This window comes from Chanodichthys erythropterus, chromosome 2, assembly GCF_024489055.1.
Source record: "Chanodichthys erythropterus isolate Z2021 chromosome 2, ASM2448905v1, whole genome shotgun sequence".
Taxonomy (NCBI): domain Eukaryota; kingdom Metazoa; phylum Chordata; class Actinopteri; order Cypriniformes; family Xenocyprididae; genus Chanodichthys; species Chanodichthys erythropterus.
In genome coordinates, this window is record NC_090222.1 from 23241467 (window position 1) to 23263927 (window position 22461).

General features: G+C 34.7%; 1 protein-coding gene across 2 annotated transcripts; it reads right to left on the reverse strand.

Annotated features, from left to right (window-relative positions):
* Nucleotides 1-220: 220 nt before the first annotated feature.
* si:ch211-1i11.3 (mitogen-activated protein kinase kinase kinase 5) lies at nt 221-22434 on the reverse strand. 2 transcript variants are annotated; one of them, XM_067405435.1, is made up of 28 exons: nt 21857-22434; nt 21623-21762; nt 18855-19042; nt 18582-18750; nt 17971-18077; nt 17697-17867; nt 16913-17025; nt 16397-16556; nt 15870-16020; nt 14723-14827; nt 14436-14485; nt 13339-13434; nt 12766-12856; nt 11241-11374; nt 10479-10606; nt 9035-9171; nt 8812-8917; nt 8558-8715; nt 8072-8267; nt 7150-7312; nt 6875-7043; nt 6560-6742; nt 5067-5172; nt 4720-4960; nt 3793-3911; nt 3228-3316; nt 3003-3079; nt 221-1434 (listed from the first exon to the last, which is right to left on the reverse strand). In XM_067405435.1, the coding sequence occupies exons 1-28, from the start codon at nt 22185-22187 to the stop codon at nt 1338-1340; spliced, it is 3975 nt and encodes a 1324-aa protein (XP_067261536.1). In that variant the 5' UTR covers nt 22188-22434; the 3' UTR covers nt 221-1337. The 2 variants fall into 2 exon arrangements, with proteins under 2 accessions (XP_067261536.1, XP_067261535.1); XM_067405434.1 differs by having other exon boundaries at nt 3228-3319.
* Nucleotides 22435-22461: the final 27 nt, after the last annotated feature.

Genomic DNA, 22461 nt, shown 5'->3' on the forward strand with positions numbered 1-22461 from the left:
TGTTTAGCAAGTGTCAGTCTTTTACTGTGCGCTTGGGTTTGCATACTGTATTTTCTTCTATGACAAGATCATTGCTTTAACATTAAAAAAATACTATAGGTGACATGAAAAATACATTTGGAAAGCGAATGTCTTGCAATGTGACATGCTATACTTTTAAACATTAATTTCTTTTCACATAGCTTTTATCATCTCATATTAATTGAAGGATTACTTGGAATTGTTGTACTTTTAAAAGTTTATTTGTTGAACAAGAAAGAAATCTGGATCAGTTACAGATTCCTTTCGCTTGTGCATTACGAATAAAAAGCTTTACTTCTAAGTTAAATTACTAAATTGTAGTTTTTTAGTTTTAATTTTAGTTTCTAAATGTAGTTTCTTTTTTTTTTTTCTTGTTTTGCTGTCAGTATTGTTTTCTTTTGTAAGTGTAGCTAATATATAGTATTTAGTATAGAATGCACAATTCATAAATACAAAGCATTTTTGTACCCATATTCATATATATACAGTAAATACACAACTCAATGCCCTGCACATTCACATATGATTGTCAGATGATGTTAGCATAAATATTTCATACATTATAGAGATTTTAAAATGCACAAATTGATTGTCTTCATAAGAAACTGAATGCTCTCAAACTATTCTGAGATTGTATATTACCATTCAAAAGTTTGGGGTTATCAAGTTTTTTTGGGATTTTTTTTGTTTGTTAAAGAAATGAATCCTTTTATTCAACAAGCACACATAAATGATGACGTGACAGTAAATACATTTATGTTACAAAAGATTTCTATATTTAAAATAAATGCTGTTCTTTTTAAGTTTCTATTCATCAAAAACCTGGGGGGGAGGGGGGGGGTGCACAACTGGGGGGCACAACAAAAATAAGCAGCACAACTGTTTTCCCCATTGATAGTAATAAAAAAATGTTTCTTGAGCAGCAGATCAGCATATTATAATGATTTCTGAAGGATCATGTGACACTGAAGACTGGAGTAATGATGCTGAAAATACAGCTTTGACATCACAGGAATAAATTACAATTTAAAATATATTAAATTAGAAAAATATTTTAAATCATATTTCACAATATTTCTGTTTTGACTATTTTTTTGTCATAAAAATGCAGCCTGGATGAGCACCAGAACATTAAAAGATCTTAAGACCCCAAACTTTTGAACAGTAGTGTATTTTCCATAAAATGATTTACTTTCATCTTAGTGTCAGGCACAGACGTTAAATAATAGTGCAAAAAAGGCACAGACCCTATACACTGCAAACTCACTGAGCTCATAGTATCTAAAAACTGGACAAGAGAGAGTCACTCATGTCTGTTAGAAAATGGTATCATCACTGTCCTCTTTGACTGTACTGAGATGAGACTTCCTCTGCTTGGAGATGGCAGCCCACAAGCGACACAGCATCCCGCCTCTGAGAAACAAATAGATAAACACAGATTTACTTCAAATTACACACTACTGTTCAAAAGTTTGGATCAATCTTTTTTTTTTTTTTTTTAATTAATTTTATTTATAATTTGAACATTATAATTCAGCAAGGTCATATTGATTTTATTAGACATATTAGAATGATTTCTGAAGGATCGTGTGACACTTTAAGACTGGAGTAATGATGCTGAAAATTCAGCTTTTCCATCACATTTTAAAACATACTGTATATTAAAGGTTCATGAAACCCTAAACTAAATTAAATGGTTAGTTCACCCAAAAATGAAAATTATGTCATTTATTACTTACCCTCATGTCGTTTCATACCCGTAAGACCTTCGTTAATCTTTGGAACACAAATTAAGATATTTTTTTTGAAATCCGATGGCTCAGTGAGGCCTGCATAGGGAGCAATGGACATTTCCTCTCTCAAGATCCATAAAGGTACTAAAAACATATTTAAATCAGTTCATGTGAGTACAGTGGTTCAATATTAATATTATAAAGCGACGAGAATATTTTTGGTGCGGCAAAAAAACAAAATAACGACTTATTTAGTGATGGTCGATTTCAAAACACTGATTCATTTATGCTCGAATCTTCCTGAAGCAGTGTATCGAATCATGAATCGGATCGCGGGTCAAACCGCCAAACTGCTGAAATCACGTGACTATGGCGCTCCAAACTGCAGATTGGACACACAGAATCACTGTGCTCCGATGCTTTCTGAAGCATTGTTTTGAAATCGGCCATCAATAAATAAGTTGTTATTTTGTTTTTTTGCCACACCAAAAATATTCTTGTTGCTTTATAATATTAATATTGAGCCACTGTACTCACATGAACTGATTTAAATATGTTTTTAGTACCTTTATGGATCTTGACAGAGGAAGTGACATTGCTCCCTATGGAGGACTCACAGAGCCATCGGATTTCAACTAAAATATCTTAATTTGTATTCCGAAGATTAACGAAGGTTTTACAGGTGTGAAACGACATGAGGGTAAGTAATAAATGACAGAATTTTCATTTTTGGGTGAACTAACCCTTTAAGTGTGTTGAACATCATAGAGGTCAATGTTATCATCCGGTAATTTTGACTGTTCGAGAAAACTTGTGAATTTTAAACCTTTTTGCATTATTTTCAACTTCTGGGTTTAAATTAGTCTTTGTGTCAATGTCACAGGATGTGATGTTTTCTTGTATTATAGAGGATTATTATAGTAGGATAGATTAGTATAGTAGTATTATAGAATTGACTCATCGGCGTCTCATAATTATTCATGAGAATGTGTGTTCACATCCTATGAGAAGACGCCTTGCTTTATTATTCGTGACAGCACGTGTTGATTTCCTATGACAGGCGATACAATAAGTGACAGATGCATTAATGGATCAAAAAGAAAACTTATGTGACGCAAAACAATTTATTAGATTCTGAGTCTTCGACACAAATGTGATTCATCCGCACTGCCTTTTTTACGACCCTTTTCATGACCCTTTTAAACAGTTATTTTAAATTGTAATAATACTTATGTCTAAAGTACTTACTTGATGCCACAGTACTGCAGATCATCTCTGCAGGCGAGATGGAGGAGACTGTCCAAGGTGAACTCATGAAAAACAAGCTTAAAGAAATCAAAGAATAAGCAATCACTATTAACTTTAACATATTTAAGTTTTTAAGCTAAATTTCACTATTCGAAATTGATAAATATGAATTAGCAATCAAAGCTTGTGGTCAAAAGTAATATATTTTTCCATATTTCCACTCACTATTTCTATGGTTTTCTCATCCACTGGAACACCTCTTAACCAGCGCACCATAGCAGAATTGTGAGCATTATGGGATGAAGGTTTATTATCTGCTGGAAAGAATAAACATAACACATATTTAATACATAAACTGATACTTAAATGCATGTAAAGAGATGTTACATTACATTACACTGAGTAAATATTACTGCGAAGCTGGTTATTACAAAAGTCTGGAAGTTTCGAAAACACTTCCAGAACAGGGATTATTTCTATAGAAGTACACGTAGTGAAAACGCAAGCCCCGAGGTTAAGGCATAAACCTTGCTTTGGTTGAAATTGGGTAACAGTTTTAAATGATTACAGGGTGTGTTCTAGGGTGAGTAAGAAAAAATCCTCCCAAAAATAAAGACAAGTAGTGGCATGTTGAGTAGATGTGAATGAATGTGACATATTGCTCTATGGCCACACCTTTTGACTGCCTCCGGCAAGAACTTTCTCTCATATGGAGGAAGCAGTTCAAAAACAATTGTTCAGTGGTAAATACTGTGTTCACTTCAGAATAGGAGAAAAAAATGTGAGCAACCTGTTCCTGCAGGCGCAGATCTGACCTCCAGGGCATTGATATGTCTTTGTTTGGTATGAATGGAGTTCTTGAGAAGCTCCTGGAATTCGTTCTCCTTTTCATTCAGCTGAATCAGCAACCTGGAACACAGCGTGAACAATTCCCAACAGCAACAAATCAGTGTGGTTCATTGCATTACTGTTTGCATTCACTGCCCTCTTGTGGCTAATTTGAAAAAAAAAAAAAATAATAAATAAATAAATAAATAAAGGTCACTTTGTTGTGACATCACCACCATCACAGCTCTGATAATTGCTGTACTTTGCTGTATGCTGGCCTGTAATTGTGATTGCATCATTTTATTTTATTTAGCATATTATATTATATTATATTATATTATATATATATATATATATATAGCTATGGAAAAAATTAAGAGACCACTTAACATTGATTTCTGAACTAGGAGTGGTCTCTTAATTTTTTCCATAGCTATATATATATATATATATATATATATATATATATATATATATATATATATATATATATATATATATATATATATATATATTATATTATATTATATTATATTATATTATATTATATTATATTATATTATATTATATTATATTATATTATATATATATATATATATATATATATATATATATATATATATAATATTATATTATATTATATTATATTATATTATATTATATTATATATATATATATATATATATATATATATATATATATATATATATATATATATATATATATATATATAATATATATATATGGCATTCATTTGAAATAGAAATCTTTTGTAATAAATGTCTTGACTGTTAGTTTTGATCAATTTAATGCATCCTTGTTTATTTTATTTCAAATAACGAAATTATTTTTTTATGGTTTTAGTTAACTAAGGTAAGGTTTTGGATACCTCATAGACTCGAGGCGAAGTTCTGATAGCTTCTTTGCGAGTGAAGAGTGACTGGAGATGAGGTCACTGTGGAGATCATTGCATTTGGCCTGACCCTCTTCAGAATTCTGAGTGATAACCGATTCCTCTTTGTCCTTTGCGAGGGGAGTGACAGTTGTTTCAGGATCAGCCTCTGTGTGTTGCTCAGTTTCTGGTGAACTCTCCTCATTTTCAAACGATGACTGTAGCTGAAGCTTGAGCTCTGAAAAGGGATTTTGCAATGAAGGTATGCCAGTAACAGATGATTTAGTGATGCAATAGAAGCATTTGGGGCCACTGTTGTATTTGAAAAGGTGTCTTTTATGTACCTGGCAGCAGAACCGTGATAGTGTCTTGTACAGCCTGCCTCAGCAAGTTGTCCAAAGCAAACACCCAATGAGGTTTGATCTGCTGTTTCTTCAGAACCTTCTTGACCTACAAACATAAAAGTCACATATTATGAAGAAAATTATGAAAAATCTATGACTCATATTCAGGGTAAGAAGAGTTATATTATATATATATATATATATATATAACAAATGTCTTGACTGTTATTTTTTATCAATTTAATGCATTCTTGCTGAATAAAAGTGTTAATTTCTGACCATAAGCTTTTGAATGGTTAATTTTTGTAATTAGTTTTCTTTTTTTATTTTCTGTTTTAATTTTAGTTAAAGTTTTTGTAATTTTGTTGTGTTTTTGTCATGCTTATTAGTAAACTTTTAAAGATTAAACACTTTTATTTTTATTTATTTTTAAATAGATTTCCAGTTAAATATATTTGCTGATTTCCACAGCTTTCATGCATCTTGTCTTGTTCTCTACCAGTTGGTCACATTGTTGTTGGGTGACTTTATGCCACTCCTATCACAAAAATTCAAACAGCTCGGCTTTGTTTAATGGCTTGTAACCTTCCATCTTCCTTCTGATTACATTCCAGAGGTCTTCAGTGGGGTTCAGCTCTGAAGATTAGGCTGGTCATGACAGGGTCTTGATCTGGTGGTCCTCCAGCCACAACTTTAATGGCCTGGCTGTGTGGCATGGAGCATTATCCTAAAAAAAACAATCCTTCAATTTGGGAAACATTGTCAGAGCAGAAGAAAGCATTTTCTCTTCCAGGATAATCTTGTACATGGCTTGAATCATGCATCAAAGCCTTCACAAAGACAGATCTCCCCAATTCCAGCCTTACTGAAAAAAACCCAAATCAGAACCAACCCTTCACCAGATTTCAGAGTGGGTGCCAGACGATCAGATCAGAATCAAGTAGATCCATCTTCGTAAAGGACGCATGACTCAAGCCACGTACAAGGTTATCCTAGAAGAACATGTGCTTCCTTCTGCTTTGACAATGTTCTTCAAAAACATTGGTTTTTCCCATGCTCCATGTCACACAGTCAGGACAATCAAAGTGTGGAAGGAGAACAACCAGATCAAGAACCTTTCAATCTCCAGACCTGAACTCCACTGAAAACCTCTGGAATGTGATCAAGAGGAAGAATGGAAGGTCACAAGCCATCAAATAAAGCCGAGCTGCTTGAATTTTTGCGCCAGGAGTAGCATAAAGTCACCCGACTGGTAGAGAGCAAGACAAGACAAGTTAAAACAATAGTATCATGTTGTTTAAAAAAATAATATAAACTTGTTTTCTTTGCATTATTCTAGGTCTGAAACCAGTTGTTTTTGTTGTTGTTTTTACAAACACCTATCCCTGAGTATGAGCAATAGAAATAATAATATTTGCCAATGCCAATAATTAAACATTAGCTTTAGCTTGATTCTGGTTTAGCTGAAAGCAAATTAAAAGCAAAGAACATACAGCATCCTGTAAGCTAAAGAGCACCGCCTGCAGGCTGCTGAGAGGCACAGAGGAGTTCAGCAGACTGGAGCGCAAAGTCAGGAGGCTGTTACTCAGGTGCCTTTTGTCTGGAGAGCGGATGTTCTCTCGGAGGCAGCAAATCAGTTTGCTGATGTGATCTGAGGTAATGCACGGCTCTTCCGTCTGCGAGATGAGAAAAGAACAGCAAGTGTTCACATCTCAATTCATAATCATTCAGGCATTCAAGAAAGGGCACTGGTGGTGATACAGCATTCCACCAAGCATCTCAGGTGACACAGTAGTGTGTGAATGTACCTGTGGCAGTGTCTCCTGAATGTTTTGAACTACATGGCTGATGTACTCGGTAAGGATCCTATGTAGCGTGTCCCTCCGTTCGCTGTCCTTTCTCAGCATGAACAGACCTAGATTCTCTCCAGAACCAGCTGGACTTGTGGTCATGTCTCCTTGAGGCTCATCTGGCACTCTACCGACAGCAAATTTGCATGAAGGCAAATAAGTGATTTCAGGTGCTGGAAGACATGATTTCAAAATATAATTCTCAGAATCTGTGATCTGATGAATGGACTCACGTCAAAAAGCCACTGGAGCTGGGAGGACTTTCAGCTATGTCATTTCCTTTGAAGACAGGAGTGGTCCTTCTCAGATCAAAAGAGCAGGATAATTCATTGTGTTCAGCATCTGTGTTCTCCACATGCAATGCGATGGGTACAGACATGCTCCTGTGAAAGTCTCCTACAATATAATGACCAAATAAACTTCTATAACCAATAATTAACTTGCAATCAAATTACTTTAATGTATAAGTAATATTCATAAGTGGGTGTTTCTTCAACTTTGGGCACTTTTATGTCCCAGGTGTTAATTTGAATTAAAACTAAAAGATTTCAACCTTTTTATTTTATAAATATAATAAAATTTATGTCTAGGAAACTTTTATCATGCTTTAATTTTTCAAATGTTTTTTCATATCAGTGATCAATGGTATAAATGACACTTTGGTAGGAAATAAAAAAAAAAGTAATAAAAATAAATAAAAATAATGTAATAAAATAATAAAATAATTTATAAAATAAATGAGTAAATAAAGTATATTACAAATACATAAAAATAATTTAATAATAAAATAAAAGAATAAATATGTAAATATATTATATAATTTTTATAATTTTTTATTTTAATATTATTTTATAATATATATATATACATTTGTGTGTATGTGTGTGTGTCTGTATATGTATAGATAGATAATTTAATGATAAAATGAATAATTATAACAACAAACAAGCAAACAAACAAACAATAAACAAAAATTACTCGTGTGAGGCATGTATAAACATTGCTGGACATTATTGGGCAAATAAAAAAAGTGAGTATTTATTTTCAAAAAGGCCACTGGGACAAAAGTACCCACATATTATCACCCAATTAAAGCTCTTTGTTTTAAAGTGTTAAAGATCACAAGGATTCATGGATGTGATTCTACAAGCTCACCGGCTGGTTCTTTCAAAGAGTTGTCGGACTGAGGCTTTGCCCTCTTCCTGGGACTGCCCTTCAGAAAGCTGTTTTTCAGGAGCTCTGAAGCTGTGGCTCTCTTGTCTGGGTTAGGTTCAAAGCAGCACATGATGAAGCCTTTAGCTTGCTCCGACATGCACTCTGGCACTGGGGGGTGAATCTTAAACATGCCCACCTGCAGAGGGGACAACTACTCAGTAAACTGTTTTGTAGAAGAAATTTAGGCCTGAAACACTCTTCAGACCATAATAACATCGCCAGTTTTACACCTTAGCATAAACCGTCTTCTGTTCTTCGTGCATACATGATATTTTTTGGCCTTACAGTGAATGTAAAAAATATGCAATGGACCATGAAGTCAATTGAGAATGTGAAAATGGAATGTAAATAAACTTCACAGTTGATTTAACATGGTTATATAACATCAGTTTAAAATAACACTCCTGTTTCAAAAACCTACAACACCTTAAACATGGCCGCCTGAGGATTTCCCAGCTCATGAAAAGGTGGCTTCCCTGTGGCCATTTCTATGATGGTACAACCCAGAGCCCAGATATCAGCCGGTTTGCCGTACCCACGAGGACCTTGGTCGATGATCTCTGGAGCCATGTACTGCAGAGTGCCTGTTGCCGAAAAAATCAGGAGGAGTTTGAAAAGCAAACACACAAGAATACATAATGTAATCTGAGAAGCATACAAGTATGCACTAGGATACTCACCTGTGAACGTCTCTGTACATGGGTTGATTCCTGCTAGTCTCTTAGAGGTGCCAAAATCTGATATCTTGAGCACACCGCTGTACGTATTTATCAAAACATTATCACCCTAGTGAGATAAATGTGAGAATGTAATGTAAAGTATGACACATGATGTAAAAAATGCAGCCAAAATATTCAGGTTGATGAACTTTAAAGCAATGGCAGCACTGTGATGTATTCATACCTTAATGTCTCTATGGACAATCTGATTATCATGGAGATACTTCAGCCCTTCCAGAATCTGCTTGGTGTAGAAAACAATGGTCACTTCATTATCTTTAAGAGGTCCCCACTTTGATCGTAAGAGAGAGGACAAACTTCCTGTAATGGAAGAAAAAACAAGTGAATACATGATCGTTAGAGTTCAGGAACTGTGCAATCATACAGTTTAAGATAACACATATGAAAGGTCAATCAAATTGACCACAGAATGACAAGAATAGACAGACAATAAAATAAATTATTAAAAGAATCTTTTGACAAAAAAAGATTTTGAAAATGCATACACTGTAATCTTTGCATTTATATTGATTTCATAATGCTCTATTTTTTGTTTAAACATTTCAAGTGGTATAACATATACTACCGTTCTAAAGTTTGGGGGTCAGTACGTTTTTTTTATTTGAAAGATGCATTAAATTGATCAAAAAGGGCCAGTAAATAAATAAATAAATGCTGTTTCCACAATAAAATGTATCAGTTTCCACAAAAAATTAAGCAGGCAAACCATTTTCAACATCGCTAATAACATCAAATGTTTCTTGAGCACCAAATCAGCATATTAGAATGATTTCTAAAGGATCATGTGACACTGAAGACTGGAGTAATGATGATGAAAATTCAGCTGTCATCACAGGAATAAATTACATTTTAAAATATATTAAAATAGAAATGTTATTTTAAATAGTAATAACATTTCACAATATTATTATTTTTTACTGTATTTTTGATAATGCCGTAAAAATCAACATAAAAAGAAAAAAAACATTTCCTTTGAGTCCATGTGAGTGTGCACATCTTACAGCATTCATCAAGGTAAAAAGTATTTTTTAACAAATATGAATTTTTATTTATAAGATAATTTTTAGGGGGTTTATCATCAGAATAAAAGGTCAATGTTTTTTGTTGTTGTCATTTTTAAGGAATATATTGATCACAAGGACCACAAGGGTCTACAGTAACATAATTTCTTGTTTTATGAACTTTTTTTGTCACATTATAAAAAATGTCTTCCTGCTTGTTGCACCACAGACTTTGAGTTGGCAAAAAAGCTTGTCATATATTGACATTGACATTTCTGGACACAAATAATATTATATATGTATAATAATTATAAATATATTATATATTCATTCAAAATGCTCATCATAAAAGAGGGGTAGAACAAAACACATATATAAGCGTTACATCACCGAATTTTCTGAACTGGTCTGTGCTGTTCAGTAAAGCACATTTCTGTTAAGCACCCAGCTATAGATCTTCCCACACACCAACATAACACACTACACACCCATCCTCAAAACCAAGGATTTCTCAACAGACTTCAAAGGAATCAACATTCCTGCATGTCAACAAAGAGGAAAACTTAAAAGATAACGTCAGAGAACAATGAGCAAAGCATGCCACACCTCCAGGAACCTCCTCCATGAAGATCTTGATGAAGCCATCCTTACTGACTGATCCCAAATACTGAACAATATTCCTGTGCTTCAGCCTCTTGTGTAAGGCAATCTCCTCATGGAGCGGCTGAGAGTAGCTAAGAGCCAGAACGAGAAAGACAAGAAAGAGACCAAAATGGAAGACAAAAAGTAAATATTATGATGATTCAAGCTATGCAGCTCTGACCACAATCATAAGAGTTTTGTAGGCATATTTGGTAAAACATCTAAGCACAAATCTTGGACACATGGAAAGGCCTACATCTGCAAACTGTCCATGTGAGGACAGTTTAAACAAGCATTAGTCCCGAGGACAAACATCACTGGGCCATGGGGACCTCTGAACATGGTCAGAGGTCAACAAACAAGTGCAGAGTTTTTGCTAAAGCAGATCAACAATGTGCCAAATACAGATTTAGAATACAGAAGTGGCCTAAAACTATAAACAACCTTTTATTTGAATCTATTCAATATTGAACATAATAAATTATATATATATATATATATATATATATATATATATATATAAAATATTATACACACACACACACACATTTCATTATTATATATTATTATATATATCATATAGTAATTTTATATGCCAAAAGTAGGCATGTTTTAGGTGTTATGAAAGTTATATTGTTAACATACATAAAGTTCAAACTTGATGCATATTTTAAAGTATGTATTTTACCCAAAAATATCAACGCAATGGAAAAAACATGTTCATACGTGCTGTCCTTCTCTGGGATCTCTTTGATTGCGATGCGCACATGATTGCTGAGGTCCCGTCCAGCGTACACCACTCCATAGGTTCCTTTCCCCAGCACCACCTTGTCTCCATTCTCATTGGTCTCATAAATGTACTGAAAGAGAAATAGTACCATCCTATGGACCAATTTCACCCAATGGGTAAAGACCAGTGATGTATACATGTATATTTACATGCCAATATTGCTGTGGCAATATTACTCAGTTCTTATTCAAATACTCAAAATCGGTCAACTAATCTGCCTAAAAAATATATAGATTTATCACTAATATAGATTGCTCTTTAAAAGTTTGGGGTTAGTACAAGAAATTAATAGTTTTATTTGGCAAGGATGCATTTTTAATATTATAAAAGATTTCAATTTTGAAAAAATGCTGAACTTTTGAACTTTCTATTCATCAGAATCTTTTAAAAAAATGTATCAGTTTCCTCAAAAAAATATTAAGCAGCACAACTGTTTTCAATATTGATAATAAGAAATGTTCCTTGAGCACCTAATCGACATATTAGCATGTTAGCATATTCTGAAGGATCATGTGACACTGAAGTAATGATGCTGAAAATTCAGTTAAAATATATATATTGTTAATATAAAATATATTGTTAAAGTATATTAAAATAGAAAACATTTTAAATTGTAATAATATTTCACAATATTGCGGTTTTTACTGTGATTAAACAAATGCAGCCTTGTTGAGAATTCTTTCAAAAACGTAAAAACATAAAAAAAAAAAAAAAAAAAAAATCATACCAGCCCCAAACTTTTGAACAGTAATGACAAAATTAATCTTTTGAATCTTTTTGATATGAGCTATTCTGTGAAGTTTTGACATTTAAAAGAACACTGTATGCCTAGTGCTTCTTTAAAAAAAGCAAAACTGAGTTTTGTAAGAAGCAGCATTCCATTTTACACCTAACTGCTACATTCAACAAGCACTAAACTGGCAGCAAGGACACATGACAGCAGGAAATACGTTTAAATGTGGAGTCTCGTCCATACTAAAGATAGTTAAAGAGGAAGCAAACAGGCTGACAACACAGTTGCATTATGGTACTGCCCATCTTATAGTGGTACCATATTCACAGTATGCAACGGGAAGCTGCATTTGGAATGGTACGCAATGAAGACTATTGGCAATACACAACAAACTGTTTGGCAATGAATGTCAACTCAACTCTTTCATGATGATTATACTTTTCATTCAAAGTCAAGACTTCCTGACTACCCAAGATCCTGACTGTCCAAGTCCAAACTAAAAGAAATTAATAAACTAATTTGTTCATCAAAACATCTCAAGTCTATTCTACACAAAAAATATAAACCAGTTCTGCCTGACAATATTAGTCTGCATCAATGAATGTCGAAATAATGTAGAAATAGCTGCTTAATCAACCACGTGCACATTTTCACTCATGCTGAACAGGATTACTAGTTCCTGAACAAACAATGAGAGGTTACATGACATTCGTGGTGATTTCTCTCACCTCTAAAACTCCTTCCCCTCCCCTGACTAGACTGGAATCTTCCACGGGACTTTCTGTTTGATGCAATAGAGAGTTCACCAAATCACAGAACCTGAAAAACAACACACAAATTATAGGGGTTGAGAATGTGTTCAATGGAAAAAAAAATCTCTTTCATTGTGACACACTGCCTTATGACTTCTTTATGATGTTCAAACATGCACTTACACTTGATCATCTGCCATTACGTAATCGCTTGAGTTTTTTTCATTGGAAGAATGAGAATAACTTTGTAAGACTGTTGTGGTTTCTAATCCTTGTTAAAAATCACATCTCAAAAATCTTTGGTCAAATGTGACTTCCTGAACCTGATACAACAGGAGGGTAATTAAATATGGCATGTAATAGTGAATGGTGCCTGGAGCACCAATGAAATTAACAGTATTAAAATATAAAATTATTCTTGAAAGTAATTCACATAGCCTAATTTTTTAGGAGTTCATTCTCTGCCGAAAACACTCATGACACTGGAGCTCTTCCCTCATGTTGTAATTGGCAGCGTGTTTGAGCAATGTGTCGTTTGGCGGAGCTCACCCTTTACAATGAAGATCACTGGGAAAGTACAACTGGAAGTCATCTGAATTGTACAGGACATACAGGAAGCAGCTCCGTTCGTCGAACTTGGAGATGCTGTACGAGTGGAATGACAGGGGATTCTCAATCTAAATGAACATGAGCATTCTCAATCCAATCCAACATGCCAGAAAAATAAAATATCAAAGATAATGGGTCAAGCTCTTTTACACTATTTGAAATTGATCCAAACAGAGCAGTTCAGTTTGTACTTCATGAGCTCCCTTGGGAATTTATAGTTCTTAGGTTTTTAGAATGGCTGTTTTTAAAACTAAAGTTTGTGGTGCACAGTTATTTTGTTCTATTACATAAATGTTCATTTTGAAATTTACATGTTGTTACAACAACTTGAATCTGACAACTACTGTAGTCTTGTAACACACAACGGTTTAAAAATTAAAGGTTTTAGGTTAAGTATCATTTGTGTTGTAAAATGAAATGTGAAAGTCTCTTCAATTAATGTCAGCCACTTATTTTACAAATTAAAAATATTTTAATATTTTAAAAGGAATAAAAATCCGCAGGAAAATTCAACAAGCAATCAATGATGGCTGAAAAAAAAAAATGAAGTAATGACTGAACAGCTCTTTGCAACTTATAAACATTTTAATGAAAAATACAACACATTCCTGTTAGAATCTGTGTGGAAATACTAATTCTAACAGGAATACAAATCCCACTAGGAGACTGTATCCATAACTAAAATTATTTTTTATATATGGGTTGATCCATATATAAAATCCACCATCATTTGTTTTGCAACCTGAGCTCTAAACAAGATGTCTGCTGCTCTAAGGGCTGGAAATAGGAACAAAAACAGTAAGAAAAAGAACAGAAAGAGACATTGACCGGTAGCTTAGAAAATCTGGAAAGAGGATAACTGGCGTCAACCAGGCGTTTCTCAAAAAGGAAGTTTCTCAAAAAATCCTATTCAGAGAAAAATTGCTGGCCTGTGGCCAAAACAAAGCAGCCCTAGTGGGACCATAAACTGCTGCAAGCTTGGAAATGGAAAACAGAAAAAAAGTGGGAATGACAATATTCTCATAAGCACACAGTACCTTACTCCACGAATAGCAGATGCTGGGAAAGTCCACTCATGGAGACCTTTCTGGGAAAGCAAAATTAAGCACATTACACTCCCACATGTGAAAAAGGTTGAATTTTACAGCATAAAGCAGTGGGTCATTCACAACATCCTCCGTGTTAAATGATGCCTATCTTTCACATAAATTATTTAATAAGATGGAAACTCAACTACGTGACAACACAATGCGATGAAACTACACCCTGCACAATTAGTCCTGAATGCCATGTGTGAAAAGCACCAAGAGTCAAGGGTGTTTACCTCGAGTGGAGTGACGTGTCTCAGCTGCAACGTACGGCTGTCATCTTCCTCACTTACGCTTATTATACCGGGTTGGAACACTTTACTGGGCTCCAGAATAAGAACCTAAGAAAGACATTTCAGGTCTGTTAATGTTCTCTACCTTTTAGGCATTTCCTTTAAGTAAAACAAGCTTGCTTCTGGGCAGTGGGGTAAAGGCCCCAATATACTTTAAACTAAGTCAAAGGATGAAATTTTGAACAAAATTAGGCCAAAACTAAGTTCATTTCTGGACTTTGAAACAGTTAGCCAAAGCAAACTTTTTCCAACAAGTTCGCTCCAGCTGGTAAACATCTTCAAACTACCATTACTCCATGGCAATTAAGTAATAGGTAGGTATGCTCTGTGGCTCCGCCTTCTTTGATGTGGAAATCTTCTAGGTTTCATTTTGTTTGTTCAATCCATCAAAGTCAGACTTCCGCAAGTAAAAACACAAACACACTGGAGGGCCGCTTTATAGTGGAAAATAATGTTGTAATTCTAATTAAAAGAGAAACTGACACTGTTTTTTCATATTTAGTACTGTAAAGCTGCTGCTTTAAAGTAATCTAGTGTATAAAGTGCTATATAAATAAAGTGATGTGGCTTGATTAGAGGGCAGAATTTCACTGCTAGTGCAAACATGCAGACTTCAGATGCAAAAACTTCTAAAGTCCATCTGACATTTTTCTTTTGAATGAGCATTTTTTTTATGTTTTTAATTTTACTCTGTCAGTGACGTTTTTGAAACTAAGGCATGTCAATAACTGACTAATAAACTTTTCATTGCCATTAAAGTGAAATTACTGTACCTAAACATAGGAACCTGATAAAAAAATGTCTGACAGACTTAGAGATTTTTGCATCTGAAGTCTTCATATCCACATTGCTATGATCAGATACTTTCTTAACTGCTGTTTTCTCACCATTGTTATGTTTAGTTTTTAGTTTGAATGCAAAGCGTGCAGCACATATTTACACATTAATCTGGGCGGCATCAGAATGTTCGCAAACAGTATACTGCTGGTCACGTACTTCCAACTCCTTTTTATGTCAAACTATTTCACAGTGAATATATCGGGGCCTTTAAGGTTGTACTGTTGAGGACGGAGAAAAGAAGTGGTCTTACCGGGCAGCGTGCTGTGGAAACTGTAGGCTTACATGCCTGCACCATCAACTCCATCCAAAAGTCCACAGCTTCCTGTTTAGGATGATTCACGTCTTTGGGTTTGGCAAACTGCTTGTATAGCATATATGTCTCCATAATGGATGCAACATACCTGTTTTGGAAGAGAAATCACCTTGCAGTAAATCAAATGTCTTTTTAGGGCTGTCAATGTTAATTATATAATTTTTTCTTTAGAAAAAAAATTACCCTCTCCAAATCAAACTTGATGTACGACATTCATGGTTTTGCCATTACAGTCAGTGTGCCTTAATGCATTTATCAATGTCATAATAATCTAAACCCTATTGCATTTATTGGGGGGCTTTTATCATGCAGTTTATTGATTATTTAATCTGCAAATTAGGTCATTTAACTTATTTGAAGGGGTTTATTACAGTTCTGAACATAACAATTTTAGTTTAGTTTTAACTTCATACTACCTTATCAAGTCAAACAAAAATTGATAATTCATCATTTTCTTTGCTCACCACATTGGTGCTTTGAGTCTGTAGAGTCTCTCGGAAGCTTCTATGACTTTCTTGTGCTCATTGGCCAAGATTCCAGCCCCTAAATAAAAACCAACATCCCAGTAGTCCTGCATCTTCTCAAGAGAGCCCTTCCTGCCCAGCAGGCTACTCAGCGTGACACCTGCACAACAGGCACAAATTAAAAAAACTCAGTCTGGGCTATATGAAATGCATGAGACAGGACTGCAAGTCTAAAGTGTAAAAATAAGGCAACGCCTGTTTAACCACCTTATTTTCTCACATTCTCTATACACATACTTTGTGTTATCATGCATTCATGTTCAATGCCCGAAGCATTTGTATCATAAAAGTAGGCCACTAAATATCAATTTCTATATACTAGCCTGCTATACAGAAAATACCATCCAATAGCCAACAAAGCATTACATGATATGTAGACCAAACTATGATCCATCTCACTATTTAAAGTGCACACAACCAGAGCAGGGAAGCTAAATAAAGGACACACAAACACACCGATTTTCCGCAGTTCAATAGAGGTGTCGAATTCATGGCCAGCAGCCATCAGGAGCACAACGTTATTGATTCCGGAGTGCAAAGAGGGTTCAATCTCAAAGGCCTTGCCATACCTGCAGAACAAACATAAAGGCCAAAACACAAGATATCATTACTGAAATTAGAATTAACACAAATACCTGAACATAGCTAACTTGATCACTGTTTTATCCATAATTGTCTGAATATCTAAACATGATTTAATCCAGACAAATTTAGAGAAGACATTATTGAATTTTTGTTTTGTTTTTGCACACAAAATGTATTCTCGTCGCTTCATAACATTAAGGTTCAACCACTGTAGTCACATGGACTATTTTAACGATGTCTTTATTACCTTTCTGGGCCTTGAATTTGGTTATGACGTCACTTTATATAGGGAGGTCAGAAAGCTCTGATTTCATCAAAAATATCTTAATTTGTGTTCCAAAGATGAACAAAGGTCTTACAGGTTTGGAACGACATGAGGGTGAGTAATGACAGAATTTTCATTTTTGGGTGAATTAACCCTTTAAAGTTGTTTACATATTTTTACTGTAAAGCAAAACAGTAATACTGAACAATTTATAGGAAGGGTATGCAGACCAGTGGACTTAAAGAAACTAATTTGTATTATTTAAGATCAGATGTTGACCTACCACAGCACCTTATAGTGAAGTGGATATTTATAAATGTGCAAAATAGATTTAACAGTCATCAGACTTGTGTTGCTCTGTCAATCGAGAGGATAAAGACTGGGACTCACCAGTAACATGCTCGATCTCTACTGTATGTGTCTTTGAAGCCTGAACTCAGGAACATGTCCTTGTAGATACGCCCGCACAGGCAGTACACATCTGAGGCCACGGTGCCCGCCGATTCCACAATGGGTAAAATGAGCTTTAAAGCCTTGTCACGATCACCAGGGTGATTCCTCCTTTAAATACATTTCACAATGTTTTGTAGGGAATAAAATTAATGTTTAGTCCAATAACCTTATATTTTTGTGCATTATATTATTTTCAAAAAACAAAGCTCACCTGTTCAATGCAAAAATATACTGAAACTTAATGTTCTGATGTGCTATCACCATGCACATGGGCAAATTATTCAAAGTCTCCACCAGATTTATTATGGATTCGTAGTCCTTGAATCACATGGAGAAAGAGAGTTCAATTTCAATAAATTATTCACACGTTTGCTGGCACCTCTTATATTTCACAACCATTGTCAAATATATTTGCTTATTGCTCTGGGTAAACAAAAATTATATTTATGTTTTTTTTTTCATGTAATAAAATTAAAAGCATAGCATGAAAATCTTAAAGAACAGGAAGCCGTAATTTACCGTTTACTATATATATGATTTATTACATCAAAGCTGGAGAGATCTCATTTCTATACCACATTAATAATTAAACAGATTCAGTTGTGTATCACAGCAACAATCAAAACATTCACACAATGTGCTGCTGACACGCAAAGATTAAAGAAATACACATTTTAGAAAAAAGAAAAAAAAGTATGATAAAAGTGACTATTTGTTCATAAAATATGATGACTATACATTTCTATGCATGAGTATCATTCACATTGGCCGTGTTTGTCACCGAAAGCTTGTCGTTGTACACATGTAACTCTAGTAACTCACCGGGATGTCTCTATAAGACAGCAGGAGGCTCATAACAATGTCTGGACTCAGAAGCTCCACCGAATCCAGACGCTTCTGGATCCGGCCCAACTCCTGACTTAGAGCCTGTCCAGTGAAGTGCTCTCGAGCCAGACGGATCTCCCTGCGGATTGCCTCGTGGAGATATTCGCTATGAGGCAAGAGTGTGTTAAGCTTTTATTCAGACAATATAAAAAAAATAACATTTAGCAAATGACTTCCAGGAAAGGAAAATGCAAAAAATTACATTCCTACCTAGAATGAATGTGAACACTTTCCAGCAGCTTGACCAGTCGATCCACCAAGGGGGTCAGCAGGGATTCAAATTTAAAGCTGGAATGAAGGAAATCTTTGATCCCCCTCATCAGTGTTGCATCACAGGCAAATACTTTACCCTGTGGTGACACCATGTAGGGGATAAAAGTGTAGCTCCCACATTGTTCCTAGAATGAAGAATACAGAAGACCAAACAAACACATCATTATTTAGGACAGAGGATATTGTCACAAGCACATTCAGTCAGTTCCTATAAATCCAGTTATACAAATGCTTGTTTTATATAGCAGTGGTTTATGTAAGTTAGTTTCAAACACCTAAAAACCTAAATTAAATTAATTTTAGTGAAATCTACAATCCAAATAGTATCTAGAATATCAATATAATTATATTTTGTAATATCCATTGGTAAACAAGTGTGCACAATAAAAAACAACATACATTCAGAGTACATTCAGACTATTTAATAAAGATTTAATTCAAAGGTCAAACTTTCAGAAAAAGTTTTTTTTTCTTATAGAATATTACAGAATATAGAATTATAGAATAATTCTACAAAATTATGTGTGTTTGTTTTCTGTTATTATTAAAAAATGCAATAAGTTTATTCTCTGAAAACATAAAAAAATACATATTCTCTGAAAACAAATCTTAATATATTGTGTTTTTTCTTTGTAACAATATATGTATTTTTGTTTCTCACAAAGTTCTCAATAAATGTATCTTGTTTTAAGGTTTTGTGTGTGTATATATATATATATATATATATATATATATATATATTTCTTTCTTTTTTTTAAATTTATATATTAACTGGAAAGTGGACTGTCTGAACCAAGAGAGGGCTACTCTTTGAGAAAACAAAGGAAATTAACATTTGAACTCTTTCTTGCAAAATTAGCCATCAAAATTAGTCGATCACACCTCAGCATTGCCTTAATCTACATTCCTTTCCTTCGCCCCCTCTTCCCCCATCTCTTTTCTCTACATGCAGAGATGACCTGAAATTCACCCAAAATCTATATGGTTTAATGTGAACAGTTATCATACAATCCTATACATGTTTGGTAACATTTGACATGTCTCAGTGTGACTGGTACAAAAGGTCTCATTCCCACAGAAGTAAACCAGAAGGTAATAAATGTTTTAAGATTTTAGAGATATTTTGCTCTCTGTAATGGGTGTGTCCACCTTCACAGGGTCTTTCATGCAAATGTCTTTCTGTCCCCTAAAGGTGTAAATTACTCAGTCTAGTAGTTTCCATTTGAAAGAAGTTTCTGTCTTGGTCTGAGTGTTTAAAGACATGTTGCAGGAGGCTCAAGGCAATTCTGTTATCAGATCAGCCCACATTGCTGAGTGTCCAGGACACTTAGAAATGTGTATTTTTCTAATGTCAGGTATGCATTTTTTTACTCTTCTTATGAGTATTTGATGTTTTGTATTGATCATCTTTGAATTGATTATGTAATTGGCATGATACATTTACCTGACTAATAAATTGTTACTTTTGGCTTTATTCTGACTTACTCTGAAATGATTGACTTCAGTAGATTGCAATGTATCCGTGTTACCGCAAATCTACAACCAGGGTTAAGTACATACTAGATCTCGGATTGTATGGAGCATGGGGCACATCTGGCGAGATACTAGGTTTCTGACTAACTGCTTGACTTTAACTAAGTTGTAATGCAATCGCATTCACTATATGGGGCTAGACAAAGGTGTACTGCTCATAACCTCTGGTCATTGCCCCTGCTTTAAGTTGTTATATAGATATATTATGAACTATATGGGGCCAGATAAATTACTATCAAGGAGCGACATTACCTCATAGTACTGGTCATAACCCCTGATTATTGTCAGAGCTTTAACTAAGTTGTTATATAGGCGATTGTATGGGGCTTCATGGGTACCTTTTAACAATAGCAAGCATGGGCAGCATTGTTAAATTGCTTTAGCCATAACCTCTGGTTATTGATCAGACTGGCGAGTTTGTGATCGTGGGCCCGCATAACAGCTGGTGCGAGGACCCTGTTATTAACAAGTACAATAATAGTAAAGAGTTAATTTGAATAATCAAATGTCTAGATAAATTATCATATAAATTGTCAGTAATCAGTTGGGATTCTAACCTAAATTCGAGGTCATAATAAAATGTAGTCAGATAAACGTTTAATTGGAATTAAACTACTTTGCCACACTGAAAAGACAGATCGCGCAATAAACCTTCCCTGTCCTGTGGGAAACTTACAATAGCAAGACAAAAGTATTGACTAAGATTCTTTTTTATTATTTCATAAAAAGGGTATCTTCAAAAAACGCATATTTTGGTCAAGCATAAGCAATCACATGAATTGTAATTTTATACAATTTATTATTACAGCCAAAATAATGTTTTGATATTTATGTTACCATTTATGCTGTTTTATGCATCATTTCATAACAGTTGTACTTTTTAGATTTGACTATTTATGCTGTTTAATAGCAGATCCCATTCTTACCTGTTGTCAAGAAGTCAATGTGTATTCATTGAACTAAATCTTTTTCATTAGACAATAACGGTCTGAACGTTCAATAGCTTTTCTGTAGCTGAAGCTTTAAGGTTTTTTAAGGTTTCTATACAGAAACTGACTTTCAAAAAAATACAGAAATATTCAGTGGAATAAAAAGTGTACTCCATACTGACTTTCGAAAACAACCTTGCACTTTACAAATCTAAAGGTGTATCTTTTTGTGTAGTTTCTCACCTTCACAAGTTGAAGACTGTCCTCTTGTTTGTTACAGTACAGGATGACATTATTGGTCATACTGAAACTCTCTCTGACACCCAGGTGATAAAATAGAGACGGCTGGCAGATAGAGTTATTCATCTCCACCACAACAACATCTAAAACACAGAGTTAAAAACAACCGCTTATTCATGCATATATATTTTTTTAAATATTCCTGAAAATCCCAGATATATACGTGCCACAACTTGCCTGCGTTGTAAAAAGTGTCTAGGATTTCAGATGTGCCCAACGCAATGCGCTCAAAAGAAATGCTCTTCAGCACAGCGTGCGCCTCTGCGCATGCTTCTGTAAGACATGTCTGTGAAAGATTCTCCTCAGTTTGAGGCAAAGACCCGTCCTCAACGGCGATATACACCACGGATAAAGCCCTGGTCCGACTCCGCGGGGATATTATTCCTTTACTCCCGCCGCCTATTTCGAGAGCCAAAGGATCCTGCCATAAACTTCCAGCTGAAACTCGCACTGGATCCCTTCTCTTGGTCTCGTGCAGGCTCATGCGCCTGCGTTCAGTCGTATACATGGTGTATCTCGAAAAAAAGTGCCTAGCTAATTAAAAGAAACATCCTGTGCTCGCGTCCTCGACATGCCTTCACTATGGCGTAAAGTATTCCTGTAGTTTTTTCAGGTAAGACTCTGAGGAGGATCTTTTAGACACGTCCCTCTTCTGCGCCCCGCCCTCCTCGTGTCACGATCCACAGCTGTGCGACCTCGCCTACAAGTACAACCGCTGCTTGCCCAATAAGCCTGTCTTTGTTTTGAAAGTATGCTTTTTCTGTGCAAAATTGTTCCATTAA

Bases quoted from the DNA above. Each gene is read 5' to 3' on its own strand.
- si:ch211-1i11.3 (XM_067405434.1), bottom strand. From the start codon at position 22,187: ATGTATACGACTGAACGCAGGCGCATGAGCCTGCACGAGACCAAGAGA. The intron at 14,486-14,722 runs GTAAACACCCTT...TTGCTTTCCCAG, and splicing joins GACACGTCACTCCACTCGAG to AAAGGTCTCCATGAGTGGAC. The intron at 11,375-12,765 runs GTGAGAGAAATC...TTTCTCTTTCAG, and splicing joins GAGGGGAAGGAGTTTTAGAG to TACATTTATGAGACCAATGA.